Here is a 24,137-nt window from a genome sequence, read left to right as displayed (position 1 = left end):
GTCGCTTAGTCACGTCCGACTCTTTGCGACCCCATGGACTGCAGCACACCAGGCCTCCCTGTCCATCACTGACTCCTGGAGCTTGCTCAAACTCATGTCCATTGAGCCGGTAATGTCATCCAACCATCTCATTCTTTGTTGTCCCCTTTTCCTCCTGCCTTCAATCTTTCCCAGCATCAGGGTCTTTTCAAATGAGTCAGTTCTTCACATCAGGTGGCCAAAGTATTGGAGTTTCAGCTTCAGCATCAGTCCTTCCAATGACTATTCAGGACTGATTTCCTTTAGGATTGACTGGTTGGATCTCCTTGCAATCCAATGGACTCTCAAGAGTCTTCTCCAACATCACAGTTCAAAAGCATTAATTCTTCGGTGCTCAGCTTTTTTTATGATCCAACTCTCACATCCATACATGACCACTGGAAAAAACCACAGCTCTGACTACATGGACCTTCATCAGAAAAGAAATGTCTCTGCTTTTTAATATGCAGTCTAGGTTAGTCACAGCTTTTCCTCCAAGAGTGTCTTTTAATTTCATGGCTGCAGTCACCATCTGCAGTGACTTTGGAGCCCAACAAAATGAAGTCTGTCACTGTTTCCATTGTTTCCCCATTTATTTGCCATGAAGTGATGGGACCAGATGCCATGATCTTAGTTTTTTGAAAGTTGAGTTTTAAGCCAACTTTTTCACTCTCCTCTTTTACTTTCATCAAGAGGCTCTTCAGTGCCTCTTCACTTTCCGCTCTAAGGGTGGTGTCATCAGCATATCTGAGGTTATTGATATTTCTTGCGGCAATCTTGATTCCAGCTTGTGCTTCATCCTACCCGGCATTTTGCATGATGCACTCTGCATATAAGTTAAGTAAGCACGGTGACAATATACAGCCTTGACGTATTCCTTTCCCAATGTGGAACCAATCTGTTGTTCCATGTCCAGTTCTAACTGTTGTTTCTTGACCTGCATACAGATTGCTCAGGAGGCAGGTAAGATGGTCTGGTATTCCCCTCTCTTGAAGAATTTTCCAGTTTGTTCTAATCTACACAGTCAAAGGCTTTGGTGTAATCAATAAAGCAGAGGTAGATGTTTTTCTGGATCTCTTGCTTTTTCGATGATCCAATGGATGTTGGTAATTTGATCTCTGGTTCCTCTGCTATTTCTAAATCCAGCTTGAACATCTGGAAGTTCATGGTTTGTACTGTTGAAGCCTGGCTTGGAGAATTTTGAGCATTACTTTGCTAGCATCTGAGATGAGTGCAATTGTGCAATAGGTTGAACATTCTTTGTCTTTGCCTTTCTTTGGGTCTGGAATGAAAACTGACCTATTCTAGTCCTGTGGCCACTACTGAGTTTTCCAAATTTGCTGGCATATTGAGTGCAGCACTTTCATAGCATCATATTTTAGGATTTGAAATAGCTCAACTGGAATTCCACCACCTCCCCTAGCTTTGTTCGTAGTGATGCTTCCTAAGGCCCACTTGACTTCGCATTCCATGATGTCTGGCTCTAGGTGAATGATCACACCATCGTGGGTCATGAAGATCTTTTTTGTATAGTTCTTCTGTGTATTCTTGCCACCCCTTCTTAATATCTTCTGCTTCTGTTAGGCCCATACCATTTCTGTCCTTTATTGTGCCCATTTTTGCATGAAATGTTCCCTTGGTATCTCTAATTTTCTTGAAGAGATCTCTAGTCTTCCCCATTCTATTGTTTTCCTCTATGTCTTTGCATTGATCACTGAGGAAGGCTTTCTTATCTCTCCTTGTTATTCTTTGGAACTCTGCATTCAACTGGGTATAGCTTTCCTTTCTCCTTTGCCTTTAGCTTCTCTTCTTTCCTCAGCTGTTTGTAATGGAACATAGTCATCCATAAAAAAGAATGAAGAGCCAGTAACATTCTACAGTGTGGATGATCCTTGAGGAGATTATGCTATGTGAAAGGAGCCAGACATAAAAGACCACAGATTGCACAACTGCACTTATATGAGACGTCCAGAATAGGTAAATCTATAAAGGAAACAGAGAAATGGCTGTCAGGGTCTGGGGGGATAGGTGAATGGGGAGTGACTGCTGACAAGATGAGGAAACAGACTGCTTGAGCTGGAGCACTCGCGTGTAAAGGAGGCAGGAAAAGCCAGTGAGAAGGGGGGGAAGGAGGGAACACAGGCAGGTAAGAGGGATAATCAAGGGAATAAAATCCCCTTAAGAGACTAAGAAAACCTGGTACATGTTAATAAAATATCAGACCGTACATGCCAGCATTGTAGAGGTGATTTTCCCCACTCAGTAGGAGCACTAAGCACCAAACCTTTAGAGATACTTCAGAGACAGTTAGTTACTAAAGCAGCATCCATTCCTGCTTAAAAGCAAATCATTCTCAACAAATATTATATGACATCAACCTACAAAATGATAAATCTGTATACAAAACAGAAACAGACTCATAGACATAGAAAACAAGCTTATGGGTATCATGTTTGGTTATGGGGGAAGGGATAATTTAGGAGTAGGGGATTAACAGATACAAACTACTGCACACAGAATATATAGGCAACACGGATTTACTGTATAGTATAGAGAACTATATTCAATATCTTGTAATAAATTATAATGGAATATAACCTGAAAAAATATATAACTGAATCACTATGCTATACATCTGAAACTAACACAATATTGTAAACCAACTATACCTCAATTAAAAAAAAAACCTTAAATCCCTAAATCATTCTTAGTTCATTCTGCCTTTGCTGGCCCACTAACTGGATACGCTTGAACCTGTGTTTGTGTGCCTGGATTCTAACCTAGTTGAACAGATATTAGTTGTGAATAAATGTTTCAGAAGTGCTCAACCTAAATAAAAATGACTGAGCTCCTGGATCTTCCTCCACAGTCCATTCTCGTCTTCACCAGCAGGAGGAGCCATGCACCCTCCTCTCACTTCCCTTCCATGACCTGTGAAGCTGCGACTGTGTGACGCCTACAGCTGGAGAAGCTAGCTTCTAATAGCAGAGCAGCAGGGAAGGGGCCACTGTCAGTCATCTGTACTGGTAGGGAGGCACGTGACATAGGACTTGACAGAAGTTAGAGCCGGGGTGTCCACTGACAGGTCACCAATGTTTTAAAGCTCCCATTACCTGTCCTGGGCTCAGCGTAACCATATGTCTTCGAGCTTTCCGGAACTGAGGAAAACGTTTTAAATCAGGATTGACAACATTGATTTTACTGAACACACTGGATTCTTCATAAGGGATTCTAGTTGGATAAAGGAAAGGAGTATCTTCAGGAGGAAAGAGATGCCATCTTTTCCTAATGAAAAAAAAAAGATACAAGTTAGTATTGTAGACTTGAGACAAAAGATGTAAGAAGGCAGCAGCTAAGTGCCTGTTTTCACCCATTTTCATACAATCCATGAAGGAATACAGGAGCCACCTCAGGGGTCACCTGGCCCATCTCTCACGGTGCTGGAATCTCCTCTGCAGACACCTGGTGGAGGTAGGTTAGCAACTAGTGGGTATCTCAGGATGTCCCAAGTAGCCCCTTTCCAGGGACAAGATCTGCTTTGTAAGATAATCCTCAAATCCAAGTCAGTCTCCTCATAAGCTGTTTCCATTCCTACAGCTAGAGCTACCTAGAATAACCTCCCTCCATTCTCTCAAATCTCTGTATTCTTATCTTATCCAGGGTAACCTGTCAGGGTTCTGTCCATCAAGTTAAGTTTTCAGACTTCTCCCTGTTTGGACTGTAAATTTCTTAAGTTAAACATTTGTAAATTGATTCATTAAGGAAGAGAAATGCACAAATGATGCCACACAATAAAAAGTAGTGTAATATAGGAATTTGCAAAAAGAGAAAACTGTAAAATGTTTCAGTCACTTTAAAATTTTTTAGAAAATGGAAGTGATAAATCTTAACTCACAAAACATTAGACACATCAATACTTGGAGCCAACAGAGGGAGGATATCTGAGGCAAAGAAGGGAGAAGTGTGAAAAGGGAAAAGACACAGACAGAAATCCACAGATGGGGACGTAGAGAGAGAAAAGAACCAAGTTCTGAGACAAGTCCTAAAGCCCTCTAGTGACCCCTGGCAGTTACAGTAGGGCTATCTTGTCCTTTCAAGATAGCTGACTGCTCTTCTTAAACTAGGAAGTATAAAGTCTTATTTTGCCTTAGAGACGATAAAGCTGCTCCCTTCCACTGGACTCATTTGGGAGAATATGTTTAGAATGTCAGAGCTGGAAAGACCTTATCAGTCGAATTTTATTTTCAAAGAAGTGGAAGAAGGAGCCAGCTAAGCAGACACCTGTCTAAGCTGAATTGGGAGTGGATGCCTGGAAGTTCTGGATCAGCTTTCTAAGAGCAATCCTGATCATGGCTGAGAGACACAGAACACAGAACCCACCGTGTATACTGCTCCTCTTATTTCACAAAGGAGGAGACTGAACCAAAGGTAAAGAGATTTGCCCTGGTCATGAGACAGGTTGACAGAATGGAGCAGGGAGTCCTGCTGCCTACCCAATAGTCACTGCTTTTCCTGTGCAACACACAAAGACACACAGACACACACGCACACATACATTTATCTCTCTCCCTCCGGCATGCCTATGCACATATGCATTACCTTCCTTGTACCTGGAATACTAAGTTGCAACCATAGGTGTCCAGATGACAGGGTGTATGGGCCCCCAGGGAGCCGATCCACAATGTACTTTCCTGTCCATTTCTTCCAGGAAACCCAAAGTCAGACCATATCACATCCTGTTATGAAAATAAAGTTACAGTCCATCAAGAACCAACCAACTCTGCTCTATAGTAGTGTTATACGTTTTCACTTACACATCTGGTTTGGGGCAATGGGAACCACTCTCTTACAGAAAACACTACAGATGGAAGAGCTTAGGTTTCCAGAGCAGTCCAAGTCTTTTTAACCAATAACATATCTGAATGACCTCATTAATAGCAGTTATTCAACAAATATTTACTGTCTGCCTACAACACGCCTGGCACTCCTAGAGCATGTGATCAATCAGTGAACAAAACAGACAAAAATGCCCACCCAAATGAAGCCTGCATTTTAGAGGCTGGAGACCAACAATAAACACTAGACAGAGTTATGAGGATATCTGGGGAAAGTGACTCAGGCAGTAGGAAGAGTGACTGCAATGGAAATAGAAGTTTTTTTTTTTAAATCTCTGAAGCTCAACTCATGAATCCAGAAAAGCATATTCCCTCTAAACAGTGTAGATATTTCAAGGTATAAGTAATACATTAACTTTTTGCACCTCAAAGAACACATGAAAGAAGGCTTCTCCTAGGTTGTTGTTGTTCACTTGGTCAGTTGTGTCTTACTCTTTGCAACCTCATGGCCTGCATCATGCCATATTTCTCTGTCCTTCACTATCTCCCAGAGTTTGCTCAAATTCATGTCCATTGAGTTGATGATACCATCCAACAGTCTCATCCTCTGTTGCTCCCTTCTCTTCCTGCCTTCAACCTCTTCCAGCATCAGGGTCTTTTCCAATGAGTCAGCTCTTCAATATCAGGTGACCAAAATACTAGAGTTTCAGCTTCAGCATCAGTCCTTCCAATCAATATTCAGGGTTAATTTCATTTAGGATGGACTGATCTGACTTCCTTGCAGTCCAAGGGACCCTCAAGAGTCTTCTCCAGCACCACAGTTCGAAAGCATCAATTCTTCGGCATTCAACCTTCTTTATGGTCCAACTCTCACATTTGTACACGACTACTGAAAAAGCCACAGCTTTGACTATACAGACTTTTGTCAGCAAAGTGATGTCTTTGCTTTCTAATATGCTGTCTAGGTTTGTCTCCTAGGTTAGTGGAGTTGTTTAAAACTACAGATGCCTTTACTATGGAACATTAGTTCATACCTACTAAATCAGAGTGTCCAGGTGGGGGAGACACAGCATATATTTTGAAACACTATTGCTATGCTCCTTCAAGTCATGAACTCTAAAAAACCTTAAAACAGAGAGGCACTTTGACCTTGGCACTCCTTATGTTTAGTTCTCTTTCTTTCAACAAACTGCTCTGCTTGATTTTATTTAGGCTTAAAGAAAGAATGTTCCTGTTTTTAAATAAAAGTTGGAAAACTACAAATGTAGTTTGACATAAACTCAAATCCATGGAACTTAAAATATGTATAAGCTGAAAAGAAAAGAACACACTAATGAATCAGACAGAAAGGTTTTGCTTTATTTATTTTCTGAATCACGAATTTTTCCTATTGAATTTTAAAGAATAAAGCAAAATAAAAAACACTTTTAGGTGCAGAACGTTGTCCTAAATACTGACACTACTTTAACAGTATCTTCAATTTGCATTTTCTATTTTCAGAGGCAGAACACTAACATTACTCAAAGAGAAAGGATTCTGGGGGGACATTTTAATAGATGGTTTTAAGGAAGACTAGAAAAAGCATTTTCATTTTTGTTTTCAGTGATGAAGATAGCAGAATATGTGCATATAATAACTGCTATCTGTTATTAAAGGTGGAGTTTTTGAAAAGTCAGCACTATTACACATGCATATGGTTCCATGCAGCAGCTCTGGAGTTGGCAAAAGTCATGTCCCCTCTGGACACAGCACATACGCTCCATGCAGGGAGCTTATCTGTTTTCCTAATGCCTACTGAAATACCTGGCTCAGGGTAAGTGCTTAAAATCTTGGTTGCTTGGGAGGGAAAGAAGAATATGTTGGCTTATTATAGGTAAGTGGTTCAGGTCGAGAACATTTTTGAGCATCTGAGCTTCCCTGGTGGCTCAGATGGTAATGAATCCGCCTGCAATGCAGGAGACCTGGGTTCAATCCCTCGGTTGGGAAGACACCCTGCAGGAGGGCATGGCAACCCACTCCAGTATTCTTGCCTGGAGACTCCCATGGACAGAGGAGCCTGGAGGGCTACAGTCCATGGGGTTGCAAAGAGTTCGACATGACTGGGCAACTAAGTACATCACAGCACACTACAAATCAAGTATAGTGCTGAATGTTCGGGATACAAAAAATTAATACAAAACAGGCCCTCCTTTTAAATCTAATAATGGAAGATAGTCCCATAAATGGACCCGTCCATAGAGTGGAAGAGTGCTTTGATAGAAGTGAGCAGAAAGCACACTGAGATCACAGGAAAAGGGCACCCGGTCAAAGCAGGGAGCTTAGGGAGGGTTCCGATAAAGAGTTCCGATAAACCTGGTCTTTGGTGAACAATTCATCACACCTCAATTTGGAATTTAAAGGTAGCTGAAAGACATGCATTACAAGAACAGAAAACAGGGATCTGCCTCATCTAAGAAGAGGCTGGTTTAAGTTCCTTAATCTTCTTATAGATACACCTCTTTGGAAATTTAAGGAATACCAACACCCCTTTCCTCAGAGAAATGCATGCATACAGACACACACTTTCACATGCACTTTCAGGGGTCAGTGGATTGAGCCCATGTGAGACACTGTTCTAGAGCACTGCTTCAGAAAAAAACCACAAAGGGAAAGTTCTACCGGGTGTGGGGGTGGGGGTGGGGGGGCGGTGACCATATGAAAAACTGACACAAGGCTTCCCATACCTCTCATCTAACACAGTATCACTATAAAAGGAAAAATTATTTTGAAACAATTAGATCAGGGTGACCTAAACTACCTAAAGTTCAGCTGCAAATTGGCTGGGAAAACCACAGGAAGAAGGGTTTGGGGCAAAGTGGCAGAGAAAGAGTCAGTTGAAGTAAATGTCAGAAAAAAGACAACATTGAGTGCACCTATTTTGACTTTCCCCACAGGTTCTTGAGAGTTGGGAATTTCTTGCCTTTTTCCTATGAACTGTTGCCTAGCCATATCTCTTTATCCTTGACTTTGTAGATTTTAGGAGGACATGGAACCCTACTTTTATCCCTCTTAAAATGAATCTTAACTTTCTGCCTGCTGTTTTATAATGTTTAAATCAAGCTACATACATGACTCCTAAACTTTCATCTCCAGTCCTAAATTCTCTTCTATTTACCACTAAATTTATATATTCAAAGGCTAACAAGCTATCACTTTTGGGTTATTGAATCCATATGGTTTGACAGGCCCAAATCACAACATTTTATATGCATCATCTCATTTAATCCTAGGAAACTGAAAGTAGTTATATCCATTTTATGCATGTGGAAACTATGGGGCAGTTCTGTCCTTTTAACAATACTGTTAAAAAATGCGGAGACATTTTTGATTGTCATAATAAACAGGATGGGGGTGCCTCTGTATTCAGTGAATGGGCATGAGGGATGCAGCTCAACACAATATAAAAAAGTTTTATCTTGTACAATATTTATAACACTGGAAAAACTGATCTTAGTCTCAGTTATCTGAGACTAGAGTTCTAATTCTAATTTCACATAATCCTTTCAAAAACAAAAGGATTTCTGCATAGTATTAATACACACTGAATTTCAGAAACACAGTTACTAAGTAAGTTGAGGGAGGACTGTATTTTTGTGTTTCTGCAGCTTTATTCAGAGTGGTTCACCACTTTGAAAAATAAGTCACCAACAGCACTGAAACTCATATGACATTTGGGTTGGCAATATATATACCAATATCAGTCTGTGCTTGTACTGTCTCATCATGGTGACTGTATGTGTAGAGATACAAATACACTTATTTAGCCTCATTTCAAGATGTTAAATATGAAATATTGGAAATAGTCACTGGAATTTTATCTCAATTCTTCAAAACTGAACCTTTTCCTTGTAGGAAGGTACAAGCATCTGATTAATTCATTATGTCTTCTAGCATAGCCATGCTTGAATTATTTACACATTAAATCACACACTTCTTAAATTCTCATGTATTTTAATAGTTTGAAAAAATTATTTGTAGAGGTAATTATATTCCCTGAAAACTGCATTTCAGAATTGTAAAGGGGATGCAGATTCTGATATGAGGCCAGAATACTGGAGCGGGTTGCCATTCCCTTCTCCAGGGGATCTTCCCAACCGAGGGATTGAACCCAGTTCTCCTGCATTGCAGGTGGATTCTTTACCAGCTGAGCCACCAGGGAAGCAATGTGAAAGTCGCTCAGTCTATACAGTCCATGGAATTCTCCAGGCCAGAATACTGGAGTGGGCAGTCATTCCCTTCTCCAGGATATGAGACCATGCTACACCATTCTCTACTGCCCTCTCATCAGGGACCACACATCTCCCTGCCTTTGCTCCTATTGTTGCCTCTGCATGGCCAGTCTACTTATTACCCACACCCCAATTCACATTTCTCTTTTGAGACCCACTGTAGATGTCACTTCTTTGGACACTTCCACACCACACCCCTCCCTGCACCTACCACATGCAACCTGGTTATTCTCTCTTTTGGTCTCTCTCTCTCAAAGAACTTTGATTCTTTGCCTGTCTGGCCTCTTCTCCTCAAAGCAGCAAAAGTAGTATTAATTAAAAAAAAAAGAATGATCTTAAAATATTAAGTCTTGTCCCCTCCTTTGTTCTGCAGTTAGAATTAGATCCAAATGCCCTCTATCATGGGCCTGCATGACCAGTCCCTTCTCATCTCTCTGACACCTTAACCCGCTCCATCTCACTGGCCAGGCTTCACTTGATACTTGCTTTTTTTCTTTTTGGTGTAAACATTTAAGTTCTGTTTTCTTAGAAAATTTCAGTTACACAATATAGTATTATTAACTATGCTGTTGTTTAGTCTCTAAGTTGTGTCCCACTCTTTTAAGACCCCAAGGACTGTAGCCTTCCAGGCTCCTCTGTCCATGGGGGTTTCCCAGGCAAGAATACTGAAATCAGTATGGCCATTCCCTTCTCCAGGGGATCTTCCTGACCCAGGGATCGAACCCAGGTCTCCTGTATTGTGGGAAGATTCTTTTTATTGTCTGAAGCCCCTTAGATGAACACTATAAATTAGCCAGTAAGTATGACTCTTTTTCCCCTTGAAAAAATTACCTTAGGTAACATAAACAGAAAAGAGGTAATTAACTCTACCCACAGATAGGCTTGGATAAATACCCAAATTTTTACATCCAATTCGCCTCATTAGAAAGCATCACTGACCATCAAGCCCCTTTGAACATTACTAAACCACCGGGCTCAATTTCAACATACTCTCATTAACTATGTTATGAAGCCCAAGACAGGCTAGAACTAATCTTCCATGTGTTGCATTTTGAGATTCTGTGTCCTGGTGACTTAACAAGGCTCCTGACTCTCCACAGTCGATCTGAATCACAACATAAAATGGAATCTACCTGGGAAATGTTCTTGGGGCAAATCTCTTTGCTACATATTGATTCTTAATAGCTTCAATTGTTGTAGTTGTTCAGTCACTAAGTTGTGTCTGGCTTTTTGTAAGCCCATGGACTCTAGCCTGTCATGCTCCTCTGTCCATGGGATTTCCCAGGCAAGAATACTGGAGTGGGTGCCATTTCCTTCTCCAGGAGATCTTCCCGGATCAGGGATCAAACCTGTGTCCCTTGCATTGGCAAGTAAATTCTTTACTACTGAGCCACCAGGAAAGTCCACAATAGCTTATTACAATGATACTTATAGATGGTTATAAAATGTAACATCTGCCATTCTTACCTAATGAGTCAAAGAAATTTTATGTTACTGTCACAAATTCCTTCCCTTCCTTGTGAAGTAGAGAAAAAAATGTTCCAAAAAATGCATTGCTTAGACGAGTCAGTGATATGATATACAGCTAAAAAAAATTTGACCAATTTTATGTGCCAAATGAGACCCAGTTAAGTGTCAAAATCATATTTTTTGGCCACCTTTAAGGCTATAGGATATTTTCCAAAAATACAAACATTTTTCCAGTGTATTTATCAGTATATAAATATTATATATTTATCATGGAATAAGAATAAGTAGAGGCTATAAGTAAACACTTATAAAAACTAGTTACAAGGCTGAAGAGACCTAAGAATTTCTTGTCAAGATTGACAAATGCTACAATTGATTAACTAGAAGGCACAGAAAACTGGATGAGGGTGAACTGGGGTTTAAGTTAAAACATTCTGTGAAGGGTCCTAAAGACCAAGGAAACAGCAAAACAAAAAATGGTAAGACTAGGAAGAAAACATACTTATGTAATCATTCAAATATTCATTATATATTCAGCACTATGTTAGCAGGTTGGAGAAATAAAAAATTATACTGTTTCCAAAGAGTTTACAATGCTGTTAGGGGAACAAGATACAGGCATTCTATCTCATGCACTATTTAAATAACAATCCAAATAAAACATACAGGGATGAAGGCAAGGGACAGATGGATGTAAGTATGAGTGGTTGAGAAGGCTTCTGAGCCAAGGGTGGATCTGAGCTGGGCGCTAAGAAGTTAAGTACTAATAGGCAGAAATTGAGAAGAGCACGAGCAAAGGCCAGAAGACAAGAGAGCACACTTGTGATCCAGCACTGCAAGGAGATGCAGAGGAGACAGGTTGTATCAGTTACACTGGGAACAGTCTTAAATGCTATTTCCCTCACACAATTTAAAGTTGCTTCCCTTGTGGCTCAGCTGGTAAACAGCAGCTTCTGCTACAATGTGGGAGACCTGGGTGCAATCCCTGGATTGCGAACCCCTGGAGAAGGGAAAGGCTACCCACTCCAGTATTCTGGCCTGGAGAATTCCAAGGACTGCATAGACCATGAGCAACTCTCACTTTCAAGTCATGAAATGGTTGTGAATATAATTTCAATATTTTCGTAAGAAACTATTTTATAATTAATTAGAGGAGGAGTCAGAACTAGAAGAGTAGAGAGTAATTTCAGAAGGGATGATGTAGAGATTCTTAAAATGGTTCACAGACCTCTTGGGGACCCCTGAGACCATTTCAGGTGATCTGTGAGGTATTTTCTTATTTCACTGTGTTGACATTTGCATTGAAGGCACAAAAACAATGGTGATAAAAGTGCTGTTGTCAGGCTGTGGAACCAAAGAGTGCTAGTGGCATTGCATTTTTTTAAACAGTCTTATTGAAGTATAATTGATGTTCAATAAACAGTGTATATTTAAAGTGTATAATTTTATGAATTTTCACCTACATATACACCTGAAAAACAATCACTACAATCAAGATGACAAACATTTTGGTCATGTCCAAAAGTTTTCCTATAACTTTTTGTAACCTCTCTCTACCCCTCCTTCTTAGATCTATTTTCTGTCACTATAAATTGTAAAGAACTTGCCTGCCAATGCATGTGACTAAGAGATATGGGTTCAATCCCTGGATCGTGAAGATCCCCTGCAGAAGGGCATAGCAACCCACTCTAGTAATCTTGCTGGAGAATCCCATGATAGAGGAGCTTGGAGGGCTACAGTTCATAGGGTCTCAGAGTCAGACATGACTGAAGCAACTTAGCACACACACAATTTTATATAAATGGAATCATAGTGCAAGTACCCCTTTTTCACTATCCAAAGGCAAACTAAACATAGTAGATTTCAGACATCAGAAAAAGGAAGAACTCAGAAAAGAGAGGATCATCACATTTTGATAAAATATCAATCCATTAAGAGTAAACAGTAATCCTATTTGTGTATGAACCTAAACTGTTACTAGTTACAAAATACACAAAACAAAAACTGACCAACCTAAATGAAAAAGAAACAAATATACAACTAGAGTTCAGAAATTTCAATATCTATCTCTATATAATGGGTAAAACAAGTATACAGGGAATCAGTAAAGATACAGGAGACATGAACAATCAACTTAATTGACATTCATAAAACAAAAACAGCAGAATATACATTACTGTCAAGTGCACGTGGGACATTTATCAAGACTGACTATATTCTGGGCTATAAAACAATAAATTTAAAAGGACTGAAATCATCAAAGTATGTTCTCTGAACACAATGGAATTATATTAGAAATGAATAACAGAAAGACAGCTGGAAATCCCCAAGTATTTGCAAAATAAACATTACACTTCTAAGTAATCCATAAGTCAAAGAAAAACATCACAAGGGAAATTACAAAATATTCTGAACAGAATAAAAATGATCTTGGAAACTTGTATCTTGAAACACATGAGCTAGAAAGCTTCCTAAAACTTAAAAGACTTTTCTGATAAGAATGGTGATGCTATTTACAAATGTCACTTTTTAAAATAATGAAGTATATAAAAATGCATCAACATCTGGAAGATCTATACAACACCACTATTGAAGATCCATTCCATGTAAGATAGACCAATGGATTTTACTATGAAGGGTTCATTGACTATGGGTTCAGATTATTATAACTAACGAACCTTTAAGAGACTACTCTTTAGAGGTAGAAACAACTCAAATTTGGTGGAATATTAAAAAAAAATCCACAATTATCTAGAAAGGTTGCCAAAATGCTCCTCTCTTTTTCAGCTGCATTTGTATATGAAACAAGATATTCTTCATACACTTCAAACAAACCAACAAATGGCAATAGACTGAATGAGGCATATAGAAAAAAATCAGATTTCTTCTATTCAACTCTTGTGCTTAGTTGTGTCTGACTAGTTGGTTGCCGTGCCAGACATTAAAGAGACTTATAAGAATGTAAAACAATGCCACTACTCTCCTAACATTAAAAAAATTGGGGAATATAATTATTATCATAGAAATGTCATTTATATTCACATACAATGAGTTTATTTTAAATAAACATTTAAAAATTTATCAGTTTTAATGTTTACCCACCATTTTAAGACAGACGGAAGAAAGCCTGAAACAAAAGTAGTCAGATTTAGTGACTAAATTATAGTGGTAAAAGTAAAACAACTTAGGTATCTTAAACATAAGACTTTGTGCTCAGAAAACCGAGATAAAAAAATGATATAATCTTAATGGACTTGGCTGTTTACAGCAGATTTGCCTGTTCTAATCCAGAGAATTAATTACCATAATGTGAACTGACAGAAAACTCATTCAACTAAAAATATCAGACTTTATAAGAGCTCAAATAGAATTCCAGCACATTACCAAAAGGCTGTCTTTTATACCCACACTTAAGGAAAGGACACATGTCTGCACAGTGCTGCCATGCCTGGGCTGAGACAGAACAACTGATGGAGTCAGTTTAGAGATTCACCCAAGGCAGAGTGAGACAAGACTCAGCACAGATAGAAGGCCTTCATCCTAGCTGTGGAGTAATGTATCCAAGCCTTCTGCAGGCATACAGAGCAGCAGTTAAAGCCTGGGGGGCAGACTGCTTAGGTTATTCTTCTCTTAGTTGTATAATTTCAAAAAAAGGTTTACTTAATCTCTTGGTGCCTCATTTTTCTTAAAACAGGGATATTATTAAATCATAGGTTTATTGTGAGGACTACAAAGGTGAAGCACTTTGCTGTTGCTGTTCAGTTGCTCAGTTGTGTCCGACTCTGCGATCCCCATGGACTACAGCATGCCAGGCTTCCCTGTCTTTCACCATCTCCTGGAGCCTGCTCAAACTAATGTCCACTGAGTTGGTGATGTCATCCAACCATCTTGTGCTCCGGTGTCCCCTTCTCCTCCTGCCTTCAATCTTTCCCAGCATCACGGTCTTTTCTAATGAGCTGGCTCTTTGCATCAGGTGGCCAAAGTATTGGAGTTTCAGCATCAGTCCTCCCACTGAATATTCAGGGTTGATTTCCTTTAGGATTGACTGGTTTGATCTCCTGGCAATCCAAAGAACTATCAAGAGTCTTCTTCAGCACCACAGTTCAGAAGCATCAGTTCTTCAGAGCTCAGCCTTTTTTACTGTCCAGCTCTCACATCCATATGTGACTACTGTAAAAACCATAGCTTTGACTATACAGATCTTTCTGGGAAAATAATGTCTCTGCTTTTTAATATGCTGTCTAGGTTGGTCATAGCTTTTCTTCCAAGGAGCAAACATCTTTTAATTTCATGGCTGCAGTTACCATCTGCAGTAATTTTGGAGCCCAAGAAATTAAGTCTGTCACTGTTTCCCCGTCTATTTGCCATAAAGTGATGGGACCAGATGCCATGATCTTAGCTTTTTGAATGTTGAGTTTTAAGCCAGCTCTTTCGCTCATCAAGAGGCTCTTTAGTTCCTCTTTGCTTTCTGCCATATCTGAGGTTATTGACATTCCTCCTGGCAATCTTGATTCCAGCTTGTGCTTCATCCAGCCTGGCATTTCACATGATGTACTCTGCATAGAAGTTAAATAAGCAGGGTGACAGTATAGAAGCTTGATATTCTCCTTTCCCACTTTTGAACCAGTCTGTTGTTCCATGTCTGGTTCTAACTGTTGCTTCTTGACCTGCACACAGGTTTTGCAGGAGGCAGGTAAGGTGATCTGGTATTCTCATCTCTTTAAAAATTTTCCAGAGTTTACTGTGATCCACATAGTCAAAGGCTTTAGCATAGTCAATGAAGCAGATGTTTTTCTGGAATTCCCTTGCTTTTTCTATGATCCAGCAGATGTTGGTAATTTGATTTCTGGTTCCTTTGTCTTTTCTAAATCCAGCTTGAACATCTGGAAGTTCTCAGTTCACATACTGTTGAAGCCTAGCTTGGAGAATTTTGAGAATTACTTTGCTAGGATTACTTTGCAATTGTGCGGTAGTTTGAACATTCTTTGTCAATGACCTTCTTTGGGAATGGAATGAAAACTGACTAAGTATTGATAAATATTATTATTATTATGTTTTACCTGAAATATAGAATAATAAAATACTAGTCTAGGACTTTCCCAGTGGCATGGTAGATAAGAACCACCTCCCAATGCAGCAGACACGGGTTTGATCACTGATCCGGGAAGATCCCACATGCTCTGAAGCTGCTAAGCCTGTGTGCCACAACTACTGAGCCAGCACTCTAGAGCCCGCAAGCCACAACTACTGAACCTGAGTGCTGTAACTACTGAAGCCCACACATCTACAGCCTATGCGCTACAACAAGAGAAGCCACCACAATGAAAAGTCCAAACACTGCATGAAGAGTAGCCCATGCTCACTACAATTAGAGAAAGCCCATGCAAAGCAATGAAGACCCAGCGCAGCCAAAAATAAATAATAAATTAAAAAAAAAATACTAGTCTAATATGTAGGGTGGGTTAGGGTATGAGAAATATAATAAAATACTCTAAAAGTTAACTATGATTTCTAAAAGGTCTGGGATTAAAGTTCCATGGAGTAATCACAATTAAGGTTATTAAAGTATTACCTCAAAATTATCATTTAAAAATGAGTAAATAGTACATTGATATAGACTGGATTCAGAAAGCATCTACTGAATGTTTTTAAAACCAATGCATTTCTTTCATGGTCATGAGAAAAAAAAGTATCCTCAGCTAACAATTATGAGCCAAGTGACACGTTTTCCTTTCTTTTGCAAAAAGGGTAATTTATTATAAGAAAACATTTAAAATGTTAATAAAGGAAAGATACAAAGTATTATTGATTGCTGTATTATAATAACTGTGAAAACACCAGCATCCAAACCTTCACTCAAGGTGAAACAGAAAAATGTAAGCTCAATGCAAAATGACTGAGAGTCCAAACACTATCAGCCTGTATGAGAGAAGAATCCAGAGGGTGTGTGGTGGTGACAGGCAAGAGCAGGGGGTGGGGGTGCGGAAGTGTAAACCGCCTGCTGTGATGGCAAAATACATCCCGTAAGGGCAGGATGAAGGACTCTAGAACTTCGACCTGATGGTGGGCAAGGCAGTCATTCAAATAGCCTCCTGGGACGACTCCCATTCCTGGCCCATGTGCCTAAGACAAACAGAGACTACAGCAGGGAGTTTGCCGTACCCCACAAAATGAAATGGCAGTTTGAGGTAGAAAGCATTTTGAAAAGAGGATACTGTAGTATGCAAACTGCTGTCGGTTATGTCAACACACAGCAAAGGACTTCCACATTCTTACTCCTGCAAGTGCCTGCACACTTCTGTAGGACTTCTATAGTCAATCTCTGGGAGCCCAGCACTTTCTGCCTCAGGCCATAAACCTGCATTAAACACTACCCCACCCTCCCTACCCCGGAGCAATGAGAGCCGGTAGCAGTAGCCAGGAGGGTTTCTAGGATCCTAGGAATGCTTGAATGCTTCCTCACTAACCAGCTTTGTACCTCCATCTGCCCGCCTGACAGAATAAGAACTTAGATGAAGGGAAAACAGTAAGAAGGTTGTTCACATTGGTGGGCCAAACATTACACTTCCTTTGAGTGAATCTTTGGGCGTGAGTGGATAGAATATGCAAGACTCACAATGACTTTTGAGAGAAAAAGACAGTGAGGAAAAGGGCACCTTGAAGATTCTAATTTGTGATCTTTGTGATCTTTTCTCAAGAACAAATTATACCATGACTAAAAGAAATGTACTGACTTACCTGGAAAATATCTGTCTTGTCTTCAAATAAACTGACAAAATATTTATAGTCAGCATAAGCCCAGAATTTGGAATGATCATAGTCTCTAAATGCTCCAGAAATACTAGACTGGTCACAGTTCCAGGAAAGAAACTCTTCAAGTGTAGCTTCTACATAATTACATGAGGTTTCAAACTGAGGAGCTGCAACGTAAGAGAACCCAACTTTAAATGCACACAGAACACAGTTTCCAAATATTGTTGCTTCTTCAAATGAAGATCATTTCAACCAAGAAATTACTATTTAACATTAATTAGAAATTAATTATGTACTTGCTAAATAATTCAGTTCAGTTCAGTTCAGTTCAGTTGCTCAGTTGTGTCCAACTCTTTGCGACCCCATGAACCGTAGCACGCCAGGCCTCCCTGTCCATCACAAACTCCCAGAGTTTACTCAAACTCATGCCCATCCGGCCATCTCATCCTCTGTCGTCCCCTTCTCCTCCTGCCCCCAATACCTCCCAGCATCAGGGTCTTTTCCAATGAGTCAACTCTTCACATCACGTGGCCAAAGTATTGGAGTTTCAGCTTCAGCATCAGTCCTTCCAATGAACACCCAGGACTGATCTCCTTGCAGTCCAAGGGACTCTCAAGAGTCTTCTCCAACACCACAGTTCAAAAGCATCAATTTTTCAGCACTCAGCTTTCTTCACAGTCCAACTCTCACATCCATACATGACCACTGGAAAAACCATAGCCTTGACCAGACGGACCATTGTTGGCAAAGTAATGTCTCTGCTTTTTAATATTCTGTCTAGGTTGGTCATAACTTTCCTTCCGAGGAGCAAGTGTCTTTTAATTTCATGGCTGCAGTCACCATCTGCAGTGATTTTGGAGCCCAGAAAAATAAAGTCTGACACTGCTTCCACTGTCTCCCCATCTATTTCCCATGAGATGATGGGACCAGATGCCATGATCTTAGTTTTCTAAATGTTAAGCTTTAAGTCAATTTTTTCACTCCTTTCACTTTCATCAAGAGGCTTTTTAGTTCCTCTTCACTTTCTGCCATAAGGGTGGTGTCATCTGCATATCTGAGGTTATTGATATTTCTCCCAGCAATCTTGATTCCAGCTTGTGCTTCTTCCAGCCCAGCATTTCTCATGATGTACTCTGCATATAAGTTAAATACGCAGGGTGACAATATACAGCCTTGACGTACTCCTTTTCCTATTTGGAACCAGTCTGTTGTTCCATGTCCAGTTCTAACTGTTGCTTCCTGACCTGCATACAGGTTTCTCAGGAGGCAGGTCAGGTGGTCTGGTATTCCCATCTCCTTCAGAATTTTCCACAGTTTATTGTGATCCACAGAGTCGAAGGCTTTGGCATAGTCAATAAAGCAGAAATAGATGTTTTTCTGGAACTCTCTCGCTTTTTCGATGATCCAGCAGATATTGGCAATTTGATCTCTGGTTCCTCTGAACCATCTATAACACTTAGCAATATTCATGATTAAATTTAAAAGTAAAAAAACACAAATTTAATCTTAAGATTAAAGACTACTCTTTCTATAGCCTGATGCAGTGATTCAGAGGAATACTTTATCAATTCTCCAAGACCTTTTCAGGGAGCTGTGAGGTCTAAACTATTTTCATAATAATACTACGACAGTGTTTGTCCTTCTCACACTTATTCTCTCACAAGAGTACAGTGGAGTTTTCGAGGGGCTACATAACATGTGTTGATGTCACTGCTGTGATAGCTAGTAGAGTATGTGTTTTTATTTTCTTATATTTTTAAATGTCTGTAAACAAAGAAAAACAAAGAGAACTGCTCACCAATCAGTTCTACAAGGATTAAGTGGTTACCCACTGTAGTCACTGACTAACAGTGCACTCTCAGAGAAAACCAAGACCATAATAGGATGAAGCACGCTGTGGTTCAGATAGAAGAAATCAAGACCATAACAGGGTGCTCTGTGCTGTGGATGAGCAGGCCTCTTGGATAGTTAGATGTATGTCTTGGGAAGAACTTCAATGACCAGATTCTTGCATCTTCCTAAAGAAAAGCACTAAAATCATTAACTTTAGATATTGGTTATTTGTGACTACCAAGATATCTGCTTGATTCCACATGTTCCCTAGCCCAAATTCACACACACACACACACACATACATACATATATATATATATATATACAGGCTTCTTCCCTACCCTTTGGGGCAGTTTTCTCAGAGCTCCTGAGAGGCTCTCTCCTGTGCTGAAATTCTCATTGAAAGAAAGTGAAAGTGAAAGTTGCTCAGTCGTGTCCAGTCCATGGAATTCTCCAGGCCAGAATACTGGAGTGGGTAGCCTTACCCTTCTCCAGCAATCTTCCTGACCCAGGAATCGAACTGGGGTCTCCTGCATTGCAGTTGGATTCTTTAACAACTGAGCTATTAAGGAATTAAGACCCCAAATAAAACTTAAACTTACAGCTATCACATTGAGCATTTTTCTTTAAGTAGACATATCTCGGTTTTAATGAGTAATAGTAATTTAAAGTCTGCTTATTTATTCATTAACTCATTTATTCAGAATCATTTATTAAGTACCTAATTTGACCCTAGTATTGTGTTCAGGTTTCCTGATGCTGAGAAAGATTGAAGGCGAGAGAAGAAGGGGATGACAGAGGATGAGATGGTTGGATGGCATCACCAACTCAATGGACATGAGTTTGAGTAAATTCTGGGAGTTGCTGATGTCCAGGGAGGCCTGGTGTGCTGCAAGTCCATGGGCCACAAAGAGTAGGACATAACTGAGCTACTGAACTGAACTGAATGGTCAGTATCACTAGATATAACCTACATCAACCAAAGTTCACTCACTGAGGTACTCAATCATTTTTTATTTATTTAATTTGGCTGCACTGGGCCTTAGTTGTGTCATGTGGGATCTAGTTCCCTGACAAGGGATGGAACCCGGGCCCCCTGCATTGGGAGCATAGAATTTTAGTTAGTGGAAAGTCCCCTCAATTATTTTTAAGTATAAAGGAATGCTGAGTCTAAAAAGTTTGAGAACTACTTCTGCAAATTAAAAAAAAATGGCAACACTGTTTTTTGAAAATTTTTGACTTTATACTATAGATTTATCATATAGAGCTCCTTAGAATCTGTCCATTAAGTGAAGAATGGCAATTTAAAGTCTGTTTATTTATTCATTAACTCATTTATTTCAGAATCATTTATTAAGTACCTAATTTGTAGCTAGTATTATGTTCAGGTTTCCAGAAACATAAAAGAAATGGATAATACTCTTGAATTTAGAGTATATTTAGACAAAAAGAAAACTTTAACCAGAATAACAGGGAATGTGAGGCATCATATAATTAGATGCAAAATTCTGTGCCAGGGACAACTTAGGAAAAGGCAAAGACCGGAGATGAGGGTTGATCAGGAAAGCTTGAAGGAAAGTCTGCTGTCTGTCCAGAGTGGTTTGTTCTTACGGGTAGAACTGTTTTATACAAGAATTATTATTCCAAATAGTGATGAAATAACTTCTCATTGCAGTTAGCAGAATACTCTAAATGTACATTGGAATGTTAATATTCAAGTAATCTGATGACGATCTATTTTGCAAAGCATGAAATCCTTTCAAGGGGGAATGTAGATCTAACACATGTAATTCAATCAGCACAGTGCTTGACACATGACAGATATTTAGTAAAAAGCTAGGCACTATTACTAGTACTGTGCTGTGCTTAGTCGCTCAGTCGTTTCCAACTTTGCGACCCCATGCACTGTAGCCCGCCAGGTTACCCTGTCAATGGGATTTTTCAGGCAAGAATCCTGGAGTAGGTTGCCACAGGCACAATCACTAGTAGTTTCCTACTATTTATTAATATATTTACTTGTTTAGTTGCTAAGTCATGTCTGACTCTTCGTCATCCCATGACTTAGGTCACCTAAAAACTAGCTGAATTAGTACTAGGAAGAAAAGCGTATTCAAAGAGTTTTAATCTTTTCTTTCCATTTCCTCCCAAATGGTTCAGGATTATCTCAATCACGTTTCCTCATTTCTTTATCCTAAAACCTCAGAACTGCAGAGAAATAATAGGGGGGAGGGTGTGTGTCACCCCTTATTCACCTATTTCATCAATTTGTCACTTGACTTTGAGAAGCAGGAAAACTTCACTAGGGAACATTTATCTAAAAGATAAAAACCTGCATATTTAAGAACTGTTTAAATTTGATCATTTTTGAGGAACATTTAGAACAGTGGCTGATACACAGTAACCCATCAATACATATGAGCTCTTAACCATCAATATCATCATCAAGAATTTACCATAACAGCATTGGAAAACCCTTTTTTCTTTTTTTAAACAAACAAGACAGCTACATGGTGCTGGAATCATTTCTAAATCATTTCATTAAGTCCCAATGTGAGCCTGAAGACCTTCCACTGTCTTGTGAGTTTTCACTTCACAGAATTCAACCCAACAAATCCAACTGAATACTAAAGCCACTACTTGAGCCACCTGCCTCTGGGGTAGACTGAGGAGGACTTTTCAGTTATGGCCAGTTTTCATATGCACATTTGTATTGCAGCCTCATCATTTAGTCACAGCAAGTTCTGTACTTAAAAAAATGAAAACCTAAAAACGCAAAAATTACACTGTTACTGTCAGGGAAAGAACTGTTACAGGGAAAGACAGTAACAGAGAACTGTTAATGTCACGGAAAACTACAATGAATGGAATGAACAAAACTGATAGACTTTTTTATTTACATAGTGATTTCAAATTAGAATCTTTTTACTCCTTCCTGGTATTAGCAGCACCAAAGGAACTGTTTTCATTCTGTTATCATGACAGTTTCTTTCTGGGTAGTAGAGTTGTTTTTCTTAGCTTATTCTGTGCAATGGAATTGTTCTTTTCTAATTTGATTGTTATTGTTCTTTAATATTTCAGGCAGCCGAACTTTCATCCTACTTACTGTCAAAATTTTAGGTAAGAAACAGATCAGCTGCTTTTAGGATTTGGAAATGGTGTATAAGTTGAGTTAGGTTTTAATTCTTATAAAGGGAGTCCTAAAATATTTTTGTACATAGCACTGAAACAAGTATTTTTCCATTTTGTTAAGACTTCATCATCTCACAAGCAAGAAATACTTGGAATGTGGGTATCGAGTATGACTTTTGATCATTAGTCCACTCCCTATCTACAAATGTTTAGGCTTATTTATACATCTGCTTGGCAAATTATTGCCAGCTGAGTTATAGTATTGTCACTGAGAATATATGTTGGCAAATGAATTCAATCCAACATGGCTTCAAAGAATGATGTGATGTCACAATCTGCTTCCTAAAATAAACTGAGATACATTACAATCAAATATGCTAGCTGTCAACACTATTATTTCAAGCATACTAGAAAAATTCTAACCAAGACCTAAAACAGAAATAAATATGCTCAATAAAAAGGTAAAAAATTATCATTGCTTGTAAGATCAAATACTTATCTTCCTAAAAAGCCCACAAGAATAAACTAAAAAACTATGTATACTATTAAGATAAAAAGCTATGTACACTATTAAAGATAAAAAAAATAAACATACAAAAAATAAATGGCATTTATTTGTGTACCAATCACAATTAGAAAAACAGAATAGGCAAAAGTATTTCCTTCCTAACAGCTATAAAAATTTTATATTTTAAGAAATTTGTAGATTTGTAAGAAAACTATTTTTTACCCAAATCTTTTTACTGAGATTAAAAAAAAAAAACTTGATAAGCAAAGATTTCATGCTCCTGTGTAGGATGGTACAGTACTGTCACATGGTAGATTCTTTCAAATTATGTAATTCATAGTACTTCAAGAATTTTCATTCAAACCCTTTTGACTGGGGACTTCCCTGGTAAGTCAATGATTAAGACTTCATGACCCCAATACAGGGGGCCTGGGCTCAATCCCTGGTCCAGGGAACTAGATCTCACGTGCTGCAACTAAATATCTTGCATGCCATAAGTAAGACCCGGTGCAGCTAAATAAATAAATATTTTTAAAAAATCTTGTTGACCGAAGGAGAAAAAAACCACATGACCTAAAAGTTGTGAGTTATGTCTTATTTGGAGGAACTTACTGAGGAATACAGCCTAGGAGACAGCTGCTAAAATAGCTCTGAGGAACTGTTTCAAAGAGGTAAGGGAGGAGTTGGGATATATAGGCATTTTTGTAGGGGGAGAGGGGAAAAGGCAATTAAACGTTCAAAAGATTACAGCTAATAACAAAAAAAATTTATTTGATATGCATCTTAACTATCTGGGACCAGGATCCGGTTTTTCTCCATTCTTAATGCCCCTCAGGGAGCACCATTACGGAGGGGGAGGTAGCTGCAGTGATTGATGGCTTGAGGGCAGGCAACATGTGTTGTTTAATGTGAGTACACACTACTAAAAGTGAAAAGATGATGCTGTGAAAGCGCTGCACTCAATATGCCAGCAAATTTGGAAAACTCAGCAGTGGCCACAGGACTGGAAAAGGTCAGTTTTCAATCCAAACCCAAAGAAAGGCAATGCCAAAGAATGCTCAATTCTTTGGCACAATTGCACTCATCTCACACGCTAGCAAATTAATGATCAAAATTCTCCAAGCCAGGCTTCAACAGTACGTGAACCATGAACTTCCAGATGTTCAAGCTGGATTTACAAAAGGCAGAGGAACCAAAGATCAAATTGCCAACATTTGTTAGATCATCAAAAAAGCAAGAGTTACAGAAAAACATCTACTTTTGCTTTATTGACTATGCCAAAGCCTTTGACTGTGTGGATTACAACAAACTGTGGAAAATTCT

The 24,137-nt window shown here is 39.1% G+C and overlaps 1 protein-coding gene across 3 annotated transcripts in view; it reads right to left on the bottom strand.

Annotated features, from left to right (window-relative positions):
- The window catches only part of HSPBAP1 (HSPB1 associated protein 1), a 55,792-nt gene that overhangs the window by 5,870 nt on the left and 25,785 nt on the right, over nucleotides 1-24,137 (bottom strand). For all 3 annotated transcript variants that reach the window (XM_061167009.1, XM_061167008.1, XM_061167007.1), the window contains exons 3-5: nucleotides 17,330-17,511; nucleotides 4,618-4,754; nucleotides 3,132-3,303 (exon numbers count right to left, since the gene is read on the bottom strand). In XM_061167009.1, coding sequence (XP_061022992.1) covers nucleotides 3,132-3,303; nucleotides 4,618-4,754; nucleotides 17,330-17,511 — 491 coding nt within the window. The remainder of the gene's footprint in view (nucleotides 1-3,131; nucleotides 3,304-4,617; nucleotides 4,755-17,329; nucleotides 17,512-24,137) is intronic.

This window comes from Dama dama, chromosome 19 (assembly GCF_033118175.1).
Source record: "Dama dama isolate Ldn47 chromosome 19, ASM3311817v1, whole genome shotgun sequence".
NCBI lineage: Eukaryota > Metazoa > Chordata > Mammalia > Artiodactyla > Cervidae > Dama > Dama dama.
Note: the sequence above shows the minus strand (reverse complement) of the source record. Positions and strands in the feature narration are given on the sequence as shown.